This window comes from Oryctolagus cuniculus, chromosome 13 (genome assembly GCF_051225735.1).
Source record: "Oryctolagus cuniculus isolate XC-2025 breed Fujian yellow rabbit chromosome 13, ASM5122573v1, whole genome shotgun sequence".
NCBI classification, from domain to species: Eukaryota; Metazoa; Chordata; class Mammalia; order Lagomorpha; family Leporidae; genus Oryctolagus; species Oryctolagus cuniculus.
In genome coordinates, this window is record NC_142879.1 from 56,997,009 (window position 1) to 57,013,850 (window position 16,842).

A 16,842-nucleotide genomic window follows, 5' to 3' on the forward strand; every position below is an offset into this window, starting at 1 on the left:
GCTATTTTATTTCTTTTATTTTCATATAAATTAACATCCTAGAAAAATTGAAATAGAAACACTAAATACAGTATTGCACATAGCGATCTTTGTTAAATGCCCTATTATTTCAGTGAAGGATGGTAATATCCACCTTGGAGGGACCAAAGGGGACAGGAAGACTACAAAACAATAACAGAAAAAAAAAACCCACTACTGTTTCTTTGCACGTAAACTGCAAACTAAAAGGTAAGAGACTATACTTTACATAAATACAAACATAGTTATGATTTAAAACATTGTTTTTCTTTTAAAGTTGCTTTCCATAATTGGTTTGCAATAGCAACAGATGCTCCCCTTTAGTCACAACCATAACCATCCAGGACATCATTAACAGCAATTTTTAAAGAACCAAATATTAATGTTAGACAAAACCACCATAATTTATCATGAGCTGAGTTTAAATTACTCACAGAAAGAGTAGGAAAAAATAAAACCAAATCATTTCCTAGACTCCTTCAGATAATGAATTGTCACATTCTCATTTTATAGCTTTATTCACCTGCTGTAACACACAAATACAATCCCAATCATGTCAAAATACTCAGGCATGTATATATTTATTTGATGAGTTCTAGGTAGATGTCAATCCATCCAAAAAGTTAATCTCCATTCCCTTCCTCCAATGATTAGTCATGTTTGCCAATTATTTATATTCCTTCAAAATGTTAGGTAAAATTCTTGTTGTGAAATGTCATGGTGAAAATTACAGAGGCACATCTTTAGTTTAATTACCTCTGCTGTAGATGAGTTCTTTATTGAATCTCAAAGTACATATTCTGATAAAAGCCCTCAGTAGACTTCCAATACTTATAAGTTTCCTGTATTCACTTATAAGAAATGAATGGTTTTTGCTTTGCTATTTTTTCTATTCATTATCTGATTTGAGTGAAAAAAAGAAAAAGATAATATTCTTTCACAAATATATACTTATGGAGAGCAACCCAAGAGTTGGGAAAGCATTGATCACAATATAGAAATGGTACTTATATTTTAAAATAGAAAATTTATAGGTAGACATGAAACTGATACAAACAACTCACTAGAAATAACATTTTACCCAGAAATCTAAATGCAGTGAAGTGGAGTACTGGTTGTCAGTAGGTAGGAAAGTGTTTTTGCCATGACAAAGAATAGTCCCACAAAAGTAAATTTTAGGTTAATGTTTAGCATGTTCAGAATTAATGCAGATACTGCCTCTTATAACATGCTCTTTTGGTCTATTGGTATAATACCATAAACTTTTACAAAAAGAAAAGATGTCAGTCAAATTCTCCACTGGTCTACTGCTTTTGTATTTTTATATGAGTATACAGTAAAATTCAATAATCAGTAAACTGTCTAGAAAACACAAAGATTATGCAAGAGGTCAAGAAGAAAATTATCTGAATGGATGTAGTTTCCTTCCCACACTCAGGTCATCTGAGTTTTGTGAAAGTTGTGGTGATGACTCATTCTCATTCTGCTTTGCACCGTTCAGGTTTTCATGCTTATCTTTGCTTTCTGAAAATAAATACAGTTAGAAATTATATAGTTAAAAACAAGGACTTTAAAAAAGGAAGGAGTTGAGAGTAGCCCAAACAAGATCTTTTCATTTGGATCAAATTCTTTGGCAAAATGCTAAAGATCCACAAGCTCATAAATGATCAAAAGGTAAGTAAGATCTGTTTTATCTTCACAAATTTTCACCAGGACAAATCAGCAAAATTTTTTAGGAAAAGTTTTAAAAATTTAACTTTTAGGCTGGCGCCATGGCTCACTTGGCTAATCCTCCGCCTGCAGCACCGGCACCCTGGGTTCTAGTCACGGTTGGGGTGCTGGATTCTGTCCGGGTTGCTCCTCTTCCAGGCCAGCTCTCTGCTGTGGCCCAGGAAGGCATGGAGGATGGCCCAAGTGCTTGGGCCCTGCACCCCATGGTAGACCAGGAGGAAGCACCTGGCTCCTGGCTTAGGATTGTAGCAGCCATTTGGGGGGTGAATCAATGGAAGGAAGACCTTTCTCTCTGTCTCTCTTCCTCTCTCACTGTCTAAATCTGCCTGTCCAAAAAAAAAAAAAAAAAAAAAAAAAAACTTCTAACTGATGTGAGAGAACCAACTCTTCTTTCTCATTCTTAGCCCTATATAGAAATGCACAAATATGAGAACTGAAACAACTGATTCATTTCATGGTTCAAGTACTTTCATCCCCTTCTATTCTAATAATAGCATGATTGAAGTGCATAATTATTTCTCCTCATTCAATATAGTTTTAGAATTGAACTTCATTCAGAAAAGAGCAGCGAATAAACTGAATCATAACAGAATACTTTCCATTAAGATTAATTTGATATAGAAAAATTAAAGGAAAATAGCTTTTACATGGAGATATAATTCTTAACTTTGGGTTATTGTAATGTCTTTTTCATTTACACAAAATAAACCAATCCAATTCAAAATGTTCCTCTTTTAAGGTCTAATTCAACTTTTCACTTAAAATAGCACTATTTACCAACTCTGGTACCAAGTGATGACGCCTCAGAACATATAAGACATTTCCAGTATTACAACGGAAAACTTTTCCTTTCAACCAAGGTGCACAACTTAGAATTTTATTTTAAAGGAAGGATGGGCAAGGAGAGCACTTAAATTAGTGTATTAAACTGAGTCTGTGGGCTGACAGTTTTCACACAGCCAACATTGTACAGTTGTCTGGGATAAAACATAACCATGCACTTGGCATTTCCCATTGTGTTTTAGACCCCAGTGGAGGTAATACCATTATAACAATCACTCTTGTACCATGATGCCTGTGTAATCAGAAAAGAGGAAGTTGGGCTCCTGCCCTCCCTTGCCAACATAGACATCTTCACATGTGAGTACATCCGTAACAGATTCACCTTAATTCCTAAGTTCTGGGTACTGAATATTGAGATCCCCTCAGACTCTGGGCCTGATTAAAGGCATAAGGCACAGAAGATTAGTAAAGTAAGAAGCTAATTCTTTATCTGAACTTAACGGAAAATTTTACAAACACACACACACACACACACACAGTGAAATAGGGTTTAAAAGCCAAAGAAAATCCCAAGTTAAAAGTGAGAAAAGTTACTCACAATTCCAGAGTCATGTCTTGGTTTTATTTTATAAAGTGATTTTCCTTTTTTCTGCCTACACACCTCTTCAGCTTCTTTCACTCTGTATGGGGAGAAGATACATGTAAGTATACAACAAAAAAATCACATAAATAACTGACTCCCCTTATAATGGATGAGCAAGTCACAATTCATTAAGGATTTTAACCATTGGAGAAAATAATGCCACATACACAGAATGTTTGACTTAAAAACAGATTGCTAGAGCTACCGAGAATTATTATTCAAGAGTTCTTAATTTGGAATCACCAGATGATTGACAGACTGCATATACGCACATGAATATTTTTGTGCATAGGTTATACATATTTCATCTTCTATTGCAGGAACTTCATATACGATAAAGCAACAGAAAACCTTAATTTTGGCATTGGTGAAGGTAGGGTTTGCTACATCACATAAGTGAGGTCTTCAAATTATATGTAACAAGAATTAAAATAATTAGGAATATCATACAAAATCACATGCTTACTTAAAATTATTGCAGTTTTACCTTCTATGTCATACTTATCCATGCATGGAAGACATTTACCAGAGTACTTGAGAAGTTGTTAAAAATTTAGCTTCATCAAGGGTGTGAACCAATCACTTTTTTAAGTGATATCATAAAAGAGAAATGAACAAAGATACAGCCAAAAGGTGGGAGGGAGCAAGAGTAGAAGTTTTGGCTCTGCTATTTAAAATGGATAATATACTAATAACCTAAATCTTGGTACTCCCTCAAAGAGTAAAAGGCTCAATCATTTCATATACAAAAGTATTACTCCTAGTAGTATTATTAGTATGACCCAGAGTTGTTAAAAAGGTTCGATACAATTTATTTAAATTTTTTTAACGGAAAATACCATTAAAATAAATTGCTTTAATTAAATAGTAAGAAATCTGTAAATTGGGATTCTATTAATAAAAGGAAGGAAAACAAACCTATTCAGTTATTTTATTTTTCATTATTGTGATTTTTTTCCTAGGAATTAAAAATTGTGTCATTTAGAGAAATTAAATGAACTGTGGTTTGACCTTAATAAAATACATTTTATGTACATAGATTTTTTTCAGACTAATTTTCAAAAAGAAATGAATTATATGTTTCTTGAATCCTGTGGTAAAAGAGCTAATGACAGAATCCATCTTCTATACATAACCGAATCAACCTCTCTTTTTCAACAATAGAATGAAATATTTCAGAATAGCTGCTCCAAGATTGATGTTGTAGTTTACATTAAAACTTGACAAATGAAAGTAATTCTTTTTTTGTCATAAAATGCCTGCTGGGTTGATATTGCTAGTAATTCCAGAAAATGATGACAATTTAGAAGACACTCCATTGTTACTACTTTTATTACTTTCTACCCAAGCCATAAATTGCCTTTAATCCCTCCTCTAAACATTTGAAGACAAAAACATTTTCTTTATAACAAACTAAGGATCACAGAGTCCCCATCTTCCTCTGAAATAGCTACTAGTAAATTTAAGTTGAAGTATTTAGATTGGGAATTAAGGAAACTTTTTTTCAGCACTTAGTCAAAATCCAGTAGATACCCTCTTAAATTTACTTGGAGCTCTTTAAAGCATTTTTGTGGCATTTAAAAATGTACTTCACAAGTATTTAGATGTCCAAAGCATCTTAATATTCTCCCTATCTTATTTATTTTGTTCTGAAAACACATTTTTGTAAGGATCATGGGAAGCACATTTGATTTTATACAAAAACAAATTCAATCATTCCTTATGCCAGAAATGATGAAAATGGAGGAGAATGTGTATACGGGGGCAGGGCATGAGATCTTTTAGTTCATCCATTCATTTGACAATCATTTATGGAGCAGGAACACCGAGTCAGCCAATGCATGCAGCTTAGCTTTAGAAAGAGATTCACACAAGCAGGTCAACACTAGTTATGCATTAAGGGCAACCATCTACGTTAGACCAAAAACCCACAACAGGTTCTTGGAGTTGGTGGACAGAGGTTATATAAATTGTTCTGGCGCAGGTGACAGATGAGCATTGTTTAAAAGATAAGTCTTCAGTTTTTCATAGTTTTCCTGGAAAGGGAAAATGCAACTAATAGCAAAAGAAGAGAAGTAAGACATACACTATAAAATATGCAAAGGTTGAGTGAGAGTCAGACATCAACACATTGAGTTTCTAGAACTATGAGCAGTTGTCTCTTTTGCTGCCATAGATGCCCCACATTACTAGGGACAAATGTTTAAACTGTATTTCTAGCTATGCCTCAGTTTTTTAATTCTGTGCTAGGGTGAGTCAGTTGCCTCATCCTAACCACCTCTGGATATACACACATAAATAACTTAGAAAGCAGGAAAACAGTGCCAGGACATTGAACAGTTATTCTTCTAATTTAGAAGCAGAAGAGTCCTGGAGAGTTTGTCAAAATGCATCCCCCACCTTGCTACGGCATGCTCTTCTTAGTTCATTTATTTACTTGAGAGGCAGAGAGAGCAAGTAAGAGCTAGAGAGTGCTCCTCCATCCACTGATTCATTTTCCTAGTGCTCACAATGGGATGGAAGTCAGGAACCAGGAACCCAAATCCAGGTTTCCCATGTGGATGGCAGGAACCCAATTACTTGAGTCATCACCATTGCCTCATATGGTCTGCAAAGGCAGAAAACTGGACTCAGGAATCAAAAATGGGCACTACCATGTTGGAGGTGCGTGTTCCAAAGGCCAGACCAAATGTCCATTCCCCAGGCTCACTTTGATATATTCTTGGCCCCTTTTGGGGTGCATTCAGAAGTAGCACCCAGCGGAATCTGATGTAGGCAGCCTGTGAACACTACTTTGAGAAACAGTGCCATGGAACTGAGCTATCAACACTCACTAAGGCCCAGCAGGACAGCCAGACTGACCCCCTAGACAACCACACTTCCTCACCCCTCTCTGTTTTGCCAGATGATAAACCCAGACCATGTAAACTTGCTCAGTTCAGCACTGTGTGCATCCACCCCATCTAAGCATCCTAGCAAATGTTGCTTCCTCCAAACGCCAATTTTATTTCAACACAACTCTGACAACAAGAAATTTTTTCCACACTTTAAGTAGAAAAAAAGAATGTGTCCCTGGAGGTCAGATATGCTGCCAGAGTTGGCAGAAAGAAGAAAAATAATGAGCAAAAAGTCGGTATGGAGATGGTCTGAGCCAGCCGTCGATATTAGCGTCTTCCTACTTGGGCTCTCCATCTGGGCTATCGTGGTGGATTTCATCAGCTGTAATTTTGGGTCTGTTGAGTAACTGCTTGTACATGTTCCATCCTCTTTCCCTCCTGCCTCACCCCTCATTCAATAATGCCTAAAATTTCTTCAACTGCGTAGGAAAGAGATGATCATTTCACAGTTAGACATCAAAGGCTCTAAGTGAAAAGGCATGGCAGAGATAACACATCAAACGATTTTAAAGAATGATGTATATGTCCCACTTGGAAAGCATGAAGGAAGTAAAAAGAGGGACAACATTTTTTTGATAAAGTAAGAAAGCAGTCGCTATGCAGAGAATAAGAGTGTACTGAGAGAAGAAACCAGGACGGAGCTAAAGAAGATAGCCCACAGTCTTCTAAATTTTGTGCACCCTGTGTATGTTGTGCAGAGACACAGCTGTTGTGCCTGACTCATAATGGCATATTCTTCTTCAAAATGTGTTTATTTGAGAGGCAGAGAGAGAGAGAGAGAGAGAGAGAAAGTGAGCAAGTGAGCTGCTATTCCCTGGTTCTTCCCCCAAATACAAGGACAAACTCAGGAGCCGGGAACACAATTCAAGTCTCCCATGTGGGTGACAGGTCTCCAATTACTTAAGCCATCATCATTGCCTATCAGTGTCTGCATTATCAGGAAGATGGAGTCTGGGGTCAGAGGCAGATATTGAACCCAGATACTCCATATGTGTTGCAGGCATCTTAACTACTGGGCCAAATGCTCACCCTGACTGAGTTTTTTGATGTGGTTGCATTCACACCAAGGGGGATAGCCAGAGCATTTATTAATCAAGATTTCACCCTATGAGAGATCTAAAATGGGAAGTTAAATGTTAGATAGATATTTGTGTTGCACTCATTTTCACATCTGATGTTTCCAGCCAGTAATCTAGACAACAGAAGGAAAGTAGGAATAAAATCAAATCATATGGTAATGAAAAACTCTTCAACACTTTTAGTAAATTTGGGGAAAAAAACAACTACACAGAAAGCAGAGACTAGAAGACAGGATATACAGCACTATCTTTTAGATGTCAAGAAATATTAAATGGTAGATAATATCTGTAAAATGTTATGTTAATATTTTTCTATATCTTTTATTGTTTATGAAACTTCAAAAACAAAGAAAATTGTGTTGAATACATTTGAAAGGTAGGTAGTTTCTCCTTAACTGTGTATAAGAAACATCAAAGAATATGAAGCATTCTTTTGCTTTTCAGGATGAGTTTAATTATGGGGAATAACCAAAAGACACATGGAATCAGGTGTGACAAAGAGTAGATAATCAATTTCAGCAAAACAATCTTTGTCCAAAAGCAAAGTTTCACTCTGGCAATGTTCAGAAAAAGTCAGACGAATGACTGAATGTGTGATTTCCAGACAATGGAAACTTTCTCCTCCAAGCACCAATCTTTATACAAGTCAAGTATTTTTTAACAAGTCAAACGTTTCTTTCTGCATAAATGGAATGTTCGTCATTAGTCAGGTGTGTGGTAATATGCAGTGATGATGCAGGCCTCGTAAGAAACCTCAGGCAGCTTGCCCACCCATCGGCCCAGCACTCTGTGTTCTGCTGGCTTTGTGTGTACTCTTAAGTTGTTTTTTTTTTTCCCCCATTTAATTTCTTCCTTGGATGGCAGGCTGTGAGCCAGCATGTCTGCCTTAGGTAGAACCTCTGTCTCCTTTTGATAATTTCTGTGTTCTCTAGAGGAGAAAACCAGATAACTAAGCTGATTTCCATGGTGCCTCCACTTAAACCAATAAGATTCTGAATTTAGTTCTAGCTAAACAAATAGAGTTCCTGGACTTGTAGGCAGTAATTTCAGCTGCCACAAAGCTTCAGCCTACCCCACAACTCCTACATACTACAGGATTCCCAGGTGTGTTTGCAAGGTTAAGGAGGCCGGCAGTCTGACTTACAGATAGGCAGAGCATAACAGCTCTAAATGTTGAAGAGTATAAAATTCCAAGACATTGCATACCTAATCAAATCGCACCATCCTATCTACTTGTTCAGTAGCTTGTCTATGGAGATATAAAGTTATGATGGAATGAACATAAAACCTCAAATCAAAGCTTATCAAGGTAAAAGTGGGTTACATTGTTCTCTGCCGTTCATAATGCTGGAGAGAAACACAGAAGTGAAGCCTTCAGCAAGGGATACACTATGAGGTTCTCTCTCAATGAAAATTGTTTTCTGCATCTCAGGCGAAAATGAATAGATGAAAACAAAAGATCTTCCAGTGTTAAAGTGCAAGCTTAAGTTCACTTTTTAAACAATTCTTATGTAAAATTTATCTTTTAAAAAATAAAGTCAATGCAACCCAAAGAGAAGCTAAATAAATTACAACATATCCACTTAAGGTTTTATTCCTTGCACTGCAAGCAGTCTAAATCATAACAGCTTCATTTGGCTTTAGGATGTGAAGTTTAGAACTAAGTTACTAACTAAAGATATTTGAGTCTAGGATAATCAGTGTATGTTTGAGGTTTATAGGATCAGAGAAGACAGATGTATGTAAGATAATGAAAAATAGGTTTTATCATAGGACTTGTTAAAACTAGTTTCAAATTCCAATTATTATTTTTATTTTGGTATTTTTCAAAAACAGCCAAAGTGTTTCTGGAAGTTTGTCCCTACTATAACTAGATTCATTTACATTAAGGGTTATTCTAAACAAAGAGAGTGGTTTCTCATTTCTCTTCTAATAAAGATGTCTTTTTCTCTGCACTCTCCTTCCCTAACCCCAGACCCATTTGTTGTCAGGCAAACATATACAAAAAGTTAAATGTGATTAAGTTTAAAAACAGCTTGTGAGATGGATGAGGGAAACACACTTTGGCACAGATACAGAGGAAAGATATCAGACATCCCGGCAGTCTGCAGCAAAATAATCTTCGTCTACCTTCTAGACCAAATGCAAAGCTGGCCGCTGTTTTATCAAGAAAACAAATGCTCTCATAATCCAATGAGAAAGGGAGCCACTTTTCTGCCACTGCACATTAATAATTTGGTCTCAATAAGTATCTGTGGTGGATGATTCCTTTCTTGCTGGCTCCAGCTTGGCTAGCTGAGAGTAGCCTGATGGGTTGCTGGAGTGTAACAACCTGAAAGAGATTTAGGGGTAGCACGGAGCAGGGATGCCAGCAGCCTGAGGTCCTGATACAGTGGAGATGGATCTTCCGCCAATAAGCTATGACTGGACATAATTTCTACCAGTCCACAATGTACTGCCCTGAAATATACGGGAGGGGGGCAGACTTCAAAAAGTTCATGGAAAATGGAGTTGAAAATTTTATTTTGCTGCAAAAATTTTTTGAAATCAATATGTACACGGTATCCAAAAAGTTTATGGAAAATGTGTCTTATGAAACAGTTATGCACAGATCTCAAAGCTTTATGTACCAAAATAAACATCTCTTAATCCATTTTCTATGAACGAACTTTTTGAAGTTCCCTTGTAACACCATTTGTCTGCCTTCAGATTTAATTTTTTTTTTTACTCTAAAGGAAAAAAAGTCGCAACACAAACACCCTGAAGAGGGAGAGAGGAACAAGAGGTGGAAACGCTGTAGACAAAGGCTGGTCAGCAGTGCCTGTTTTAGAGTTGTGCGCTTCTCTCTAGGCATAGAGAGAAACAGGTGTCAGACACCTTATGGACTAAAACGTGATTTGGGGATGGTTATTCCTGGCTCTGTTTTCTCCCCTTAATAACCTCCATGATTTAAAATACACACATATAACACAACTGAAACACTGAGAAACAATGGAAACAAAATCAACCAAAATGTTGCTTATCATCATCTCCAATAAAAAGGTTCTTTATGGACCCTTTTCTGAATCTCATCACTGAGAACTTCCTACTTTTTCAGAGAAGGCATTGCATCTGCAGTTGACAGGATTACACACACTAATTACAGTGAGCACAAAGTAATTCCTGACAGGAAGAAAACCAAGTTCTACATGGCCCTGTATGAACAATAAGTGCAGAAGAAGGACTTTATGCTTTGTCATCCAGAAGGCCCAAGCCTTAGGTCACTGGCGCTCTGGGGACTGGCACAGGTGCCTCATAAATCATATTGCATTTACTTCATAGTCACAAAAGAAACAAGTCTGCCACTTGAATCAACAATAGAACCTCAACTTTGAGGAACATTCATAGTCCAATATGCAAGTCTCACATTTTTGTTCTAAAAACTGAAATGTATTCCTTCTGTGAACATAAAGCTGATGAACACTCACATGTACTACTGTTTCCTAAAGAACATTTTTATCAAGTGTATGTGAGTGAGAAGAGATCAGAAGTAGATTTATTCATTAGAAAACACATTGGATCAACCAAATTAAAAATTTGCTGTAGTCTGAATCTCTTTGATGATTCTTTACTATGTATTTTAATTTGTAAATGAACTATTCTAGTCATGATTTTCTTTCCCTCCATGGTATAGTATGGAAGAATGTTTTTTTGCCCTCATTTTAAAGAAAAAAAAAGCCACATCCAGAAACACAAATCACCATTCCATCTTCCTTTTGTTTAGTCAAAAAGCTATCACTTTCTAACCTTTACTCTCCTCCATCATGCAACTACTTCATAGTTACTTAGTCTCTTAAGTTCTTTAAAGGCTTCTCATCCTTTTGTCCTCAGGGAGCTTCTGACTTTTACAGCTACCTTTCTGGAGAAGATTCCTTAATCTCTCTTGCTACTCTTATTTACTAAACTTCCTCTCAAATGTTATTGTTTCTCCCAAGATTCTAATCTTGGCTCCAAGGTATCTGCTGGAAATCTCCATTTTCTATTTCCATTGACCATTTCAGTGCCTAAGGCTTTCAAACCCACCCTTTCGCTTTGACTTTTGCTCCAAGCTCCAGGTCCTAGTGGATAATCTTTGATTACTCACCCACCCTGGATCTGGTTAAGAGTATGATCATGAATCACCATTCATCTAGTTCCCAGAGAAACCTCTTTATCCTTTTTTCCCCCTCTATACCATCCCCTACACAAATGGTTGGGAAGTTCTGTTATTAATTATTCCTCAGGAGTGATTTAATAATCTTTCCAGTCTCTCAAATTCCACTGTCCCTGATTGTTTTTCAAGCATTCTTATGTCACCTGGACCTTTGCCATACCCTGCAGACTGGCTTCCATGCTGGTCTCACCAATTCTTAATCAACATGGGAATCATCTGAGCCATTTGTTTGTTTGCCAAGAAAAAACTGTTTAAGTTCCTCAGTGGGGTATTCAAGGCCATAGCAGTCCGGCTCCAGCAAACGTAATTTTTTCTTTTTCTCTACAACATTTCCTGGGCACTAGCAGTAGAGAACTGCCCCAGCCCCATCCCTATGGGACATCTTTGCTAAATTTGTTCTCATAAAACAAATTGTCCATTTCTTGCATTCTCCATGGATCCTTTGAATTCAGCACAAAAGTAGCTTCCTATATAAGGTATATTTGACCCTCCAGGCAGCCATATTGATGAAATCCTCTATGTTCAGATTTTTGTTTCAAAGAAGATTTGTGGATAAAGGCTGAATATTCTTCATGTGAAATAGTTGTGACCAGAGATGTTTCAGAATTCAGATTATTTTGGATTTTGGAATATTTACATTTCTATAAGGAGATATTTGGGAGAAAGCACCCAAGTCTAAGTTCGTTACTCATTTATGTTTCCTGTAAACTTTATACACAGAGCCTGGAGATAACTTTATACAATATTTTTAGTATATCAGCCTTCTGACTGGAACCTATCAAAGGAGGTCAGATGTGGAATTTTCTACTTGCAATATCATGTCAGCTCTCAAAACCTTCATAATTTAGAGCACATCAGATTTTTAATTTTGTGTTAGAGAAACCTAATCTATATTTGCTTGTCTCTGCCTTGCTGAAAAGTAAGTTCCTTAAGTTCAGGCATCATGACAGTAATTTTTATGTTCCCAGGGCATAATATTAAAGTTCATGCATACAAGTATTCACTAGTTGAAAAGTAGCTGACTCAATAAATGAATGAGATGCATATGAAAATTATGTTTAGGTTTAAACGTTACAAAAATGTTGGCAAACAACCAGAGCTCAGATCTAAATCTCTTGTTTTTGACTTTGTCTTTCAAGGAACTCTTCAGCAATGCATCTAGATGATCACATTCACATTTTGAGTAAGTGACCCAAGATTTTGAATTCACTAATTTATCTCTATAATTTCATAGGCACATAAAAATTTAGTCTGAATGATTGTACATGAAATACAAAGTTATGAAATAGTTTAGGGTATCATAATTTTCTTTCATCTTGTAAAGGAAGTGATCTTGTTTTCAATATATGATCATTTTGGAGACTGTAATGATTCAACATGAAATCATGTGAAACTACTCTCCGTAATTCATAGGTTAGTGTAAAAGATAAATTATAAATTAAATTCAATGAAACATATAAATAATCTCATGGGATATCAGTGGATTAGTTAGAGAATGATGGCTAAATGGGAGGATTCTTAGATAAATAACAAACATGCTCAAAGAAGATAACAGTGTGACTTTATATAGGATTATGTTCTTTGTGTTTTTTTTTTAAAGCTTTTTAAAATATATTTTTATTTTAGTTTTTAATAGATCCAATGTGCTTTTTAGATACAATTCCAAGAACAGAATGATATGCCATTCCTTACTCCCTCCCCTTTCCCCTTCTTTCCTTCTCCCTTTCTTTCTGTCTTTTTTTTTTTAGTTATTGGGATAAGATATCTTAAAATTACATTATGGTAAAAAGGCTCAATACTTCACAGAATAAGACGTTCAACAAGGAAACAAGAAAAAGACCCTAGCTTAGTGGGAATACAGACAATGGCTATAAATAATAATTGAATGGAAAAATGACCATTTCACCCATATAGTACATTTTAAAGTGATTTGAAAGCTTTTATTTGACATCTGTCTACTCACTACCAATTTGCCACTTAAATGGCAAGTGTGTAGAGGTGGATGCCAGGTGAATCAATTCTTCTCTATTAAAAATTTCAACCCTCTTCCTTGTTTTTTTTTTTTTTTTAATCTTTTATTTAATGAATATAAATTTCCAAAGTACGACTCATGGGTTACAATGGCTTTCCCCCCCATACCGTCCCTCCCACCCACCACCCTCCCCTTTCCCACTCCCTCTCCCCTTCCATTCACATCAAGATTCATTTTCGATTATCTTAGTATACAGAAGATCAGCTTAGTATACCTTAAGTATATGCCACCTTGATGGGATTGAATTGGAATCCCCTGGTATGTAAGCCCATGAGAGTATCCCATTCACAATAGCTACAAAAACAATCAAATACCTTGGAATAAACTTAACCAAGGATGTTAAAGATCTCTACGATGAAAATTACAAAACCTTAAAGAAAGAAATAGAAGAGGATACCAAAAAATGGAAAAATCTTCCATGCTCATGGATTGGAAGAATCAACATCATCAAAATGTCCATTCTCCCAAAAGCAATTTATAGATTCAATGCAATCCCAATCAAGATACCAAAGACATTCTTCGCAGATCTAGAAAAAATGATGCTGAAATTCATATGGAGGCACAAGAGACCTCGAATAGCTAAAGCAATCTTGTACAACAAAAACAAAGCCGGAGGCATCACAATACCAGATTTCAGGACATACTACAGGGCAGTTGTAATCAAAACAGCATGGTACTGGTACAGAAACAGATGGATAGACCAATGGAACAGAATTGAAACACCAGAAATCAATCCAAACACCTACAGCCAACTTATATTTGATCAAGGATCTAAAACTAATTCCTGGAGCAAGGACAGTCTATTCAATAAATGGTGCTGGGAAAACTGGATTTCCACGTGCAGAAGCATGAAGCAAGACCCCTACCTTACACCTTACACAAAAATCCACTCAACGTGGATTAAAGACCTAAATCTACGTCCTGACACCATTAAGTTATTAGAGAACATTGGAGAAACCCTTCAAGATATTGGCACAGGCAAAGAATTTCTGGAAAAGACCCGGGAGGCACAGACAGTCAAAGCCAAAATCAACTATTGGGATTGCATCAAATTGAGAAGTTTCTGTACTGCAAAAGAAACAGTCAGGAGAGTGAAGAGACAACCAACAGAATGGGAAAAAATATCTTTTTTTTTTTTAAGCAGCATGCCAATGAGACGTTGAAACACAATCAACTGATAACATTTACATAGAGATTCTTTTTATTTAGAACAGGGAACCCTGTCTTAGAACTCATAGATATCTCCAAAAATATTGGGTTTTTTTAATCCGAGTAAAATTTACACTTTCAGTGAGCTAGTAGTGTATTAGAAATAGAGGGTACTGGGGGGCCGGTGCTGTGGCTCACTTGGTTAATCCTCCGCCTGCGGTGCCAGCATCCCATATAGGCGCCGGGTTCTAGTCCTGGTTGCTCCTCTTCCAGTCCAGCTCTCTGCTGTGGCCCAAGAGTTCAGTGGAGGATGGCCCAAGTGCTTGGGCCCCTGCACCCACATGGGAGACCAGGAAGAAGCACATGGCTCCTGGCTTTGGATCGGTGTAGCTCCGGCCGTAGCGGCCATTTGGGGGGTGAACCAATGGGAGGAAGACCTTTCTCTCTGTTTCTCTCTCACTGTCTAACTCTATCTGTCAAATAATAATAATAATAAAGAAATAGAGGGTACTTCATGTGTACTATCTCATTTAGCCACCTGGTAATCAGTATGAGAAGTGCCATCATCCTATTGTAGAGACAAGGAGCCTGGGTCTCAGAGATGTTCCTGAGGGAACAGAATAGAATAATGATGAGAACTTCAGATCTGATCAACTTCAGAGTCTGGATTCTTTCCATAGCATGTTCCCACTAAAATGGGTACAGAATCCTGGGTATACTGCCTAGCTATTAATATTGTAAAAAATGGTATTCCTATAATGGAAAGTACATTGGAATACATGATCTTCAGTCTATTTCCTAATTCCCAAATCTCTTCCCCATTAGAGTGTTTCCGTAGAATAAACATCTTATAATATACAATGATTTAAGCTCTTGAAAAGCAGAAAATATTGTTTGTTTCTCATGCCCAGTGCAGTATCTCACTTATTACAATTGCAGCTGCTAATTTGTGAAGTATAAAAAGTGCCAAGCATTGGTCTAGAAATGTTTACAGATATTATCTCTCTTAAATCTTCTAATAACCTCATTAGGTAGATACTGTGGTTATTCAGATTTTATAGATGAGGATACTGAAACTTAAAATGATCAAATGATTTGCTCAGGGTCATTTATCAATTGTAGCAAACCTGTAGTTCAGACAAATAAATCTAGACAAGGAGCAAAAATTCTGCTTCCTCGGTTGTGCTTAACCATTGCACTAAGTCACCTCTCACAAGCATACATACGGAAAAGGTGAAAGGGGTGAATACAGGGAATGTGAAGGGATGTGAAGAGGAAGACAGAAAAGCAAGAAGGGATGGATGCAGGTAAAAATACATTTTGTATCATAAACTGTACTAATCATTTTATTATCCAACATCTAGCACAATGAATTGTAACTCAAATGTGTGCAGGATTCATCTGGAGGGCTTGTTAAAACAGATTTCTGGTTCCTACACCATTGATCAGTAAGCTTCACATGGGAATCAAGAATGTGTATTTCTAACTAGTCTCTACATATGTTTCTACACCAGCCACATTTTGAGAAACAGAGTAAAATGTCTTGAAAAATTCATAAGCAAACAAAAATAATATCTGCATTGTTTAAATATGCAGCCATTAATATATTTGTCTTCCTATTTACTTTCTTAGATTAACATATGTGTTTGTATTTATACTTACTATGTAGTATACATATATTAATCATACTAATTTTTATGTATTATTTACTATACTTATATTTCTATGTATTTAGAATCGTGATTCTGAAAGACTGACTCTTTTATAACTCTGGACACACATAGTATATCAGTTAAAATTTTTTAAAAAAGGTTACTTAGAAAAATTCACATGTATGTTTTATCTGATATTGGGGATAAGTTCTGTAAATGAACAAATTTTAAACTCTTTTCAAGAATGAGCTAAAGCACTCATCTTTGAGAAAGGGAAGCACATAAGATTTGTCTGGAGAACACAAGATTAGCAACCTAAGTTTTTGATCTTACTTTCAAGGAGGAATTCTTGAAATGGATTTCTAAATAAAGTACGTGAACTGTAGTCAGTACAAACCTAACAACACGGAAGATACAGGAAAATTTTGATGGCAATCATAATCAGTTAACTTTATTTCATTGAGCACTTTCATCCACTTGTTCAGTTCCCAAAAGCTCCCAACAGCTGAGACAGGACTGAGTTCAGCATTGTAGCTGCAGCCAGGAGCTGGGAACTTAATTCAGGTCTCACATGGGTGGCAGGAACCTAATTACTTGAGCTATCACCACTGATCCTAGTGTCTGCACTGGCAGGAAGCTGAATTCAGAAGCTGGAGCTGAGGATTG

General features: G+C 36.5%; 1 protein-coding gene across 3 annotated transcripts in view; it reads right to left on the minus strand.

Annotated features, from left to right (window-relative positions):
- The window catches only part of LOC100356313 (formin-2), a 358,708-nt gene continuing 341,866 nt past the window's right edge, over positions 1 to 16,842 (minus strand). For all 3 annotated transcript variants that reach the window (XM_089311640.1, XM_070055559.2, XM_008268219.5), the window contains exons 17-18: positions 3,131 to 3,212; positions 1 to 1,542 (exon numbers count right to left, since the gene is read on the minus strand). In XM_089311640.1, coding sequence (XP_089167766.1) covers positions 1,516 to 1,542; positions 3,131 to 3,212 — 109 coding nt within the window. In that variant the 3' untranslated portion in view covers positions 1 to 1,515. The remainder of the gene's footprint in view (positions 1,543 to 3,130; positions 3,213 to 16,842) is intronic.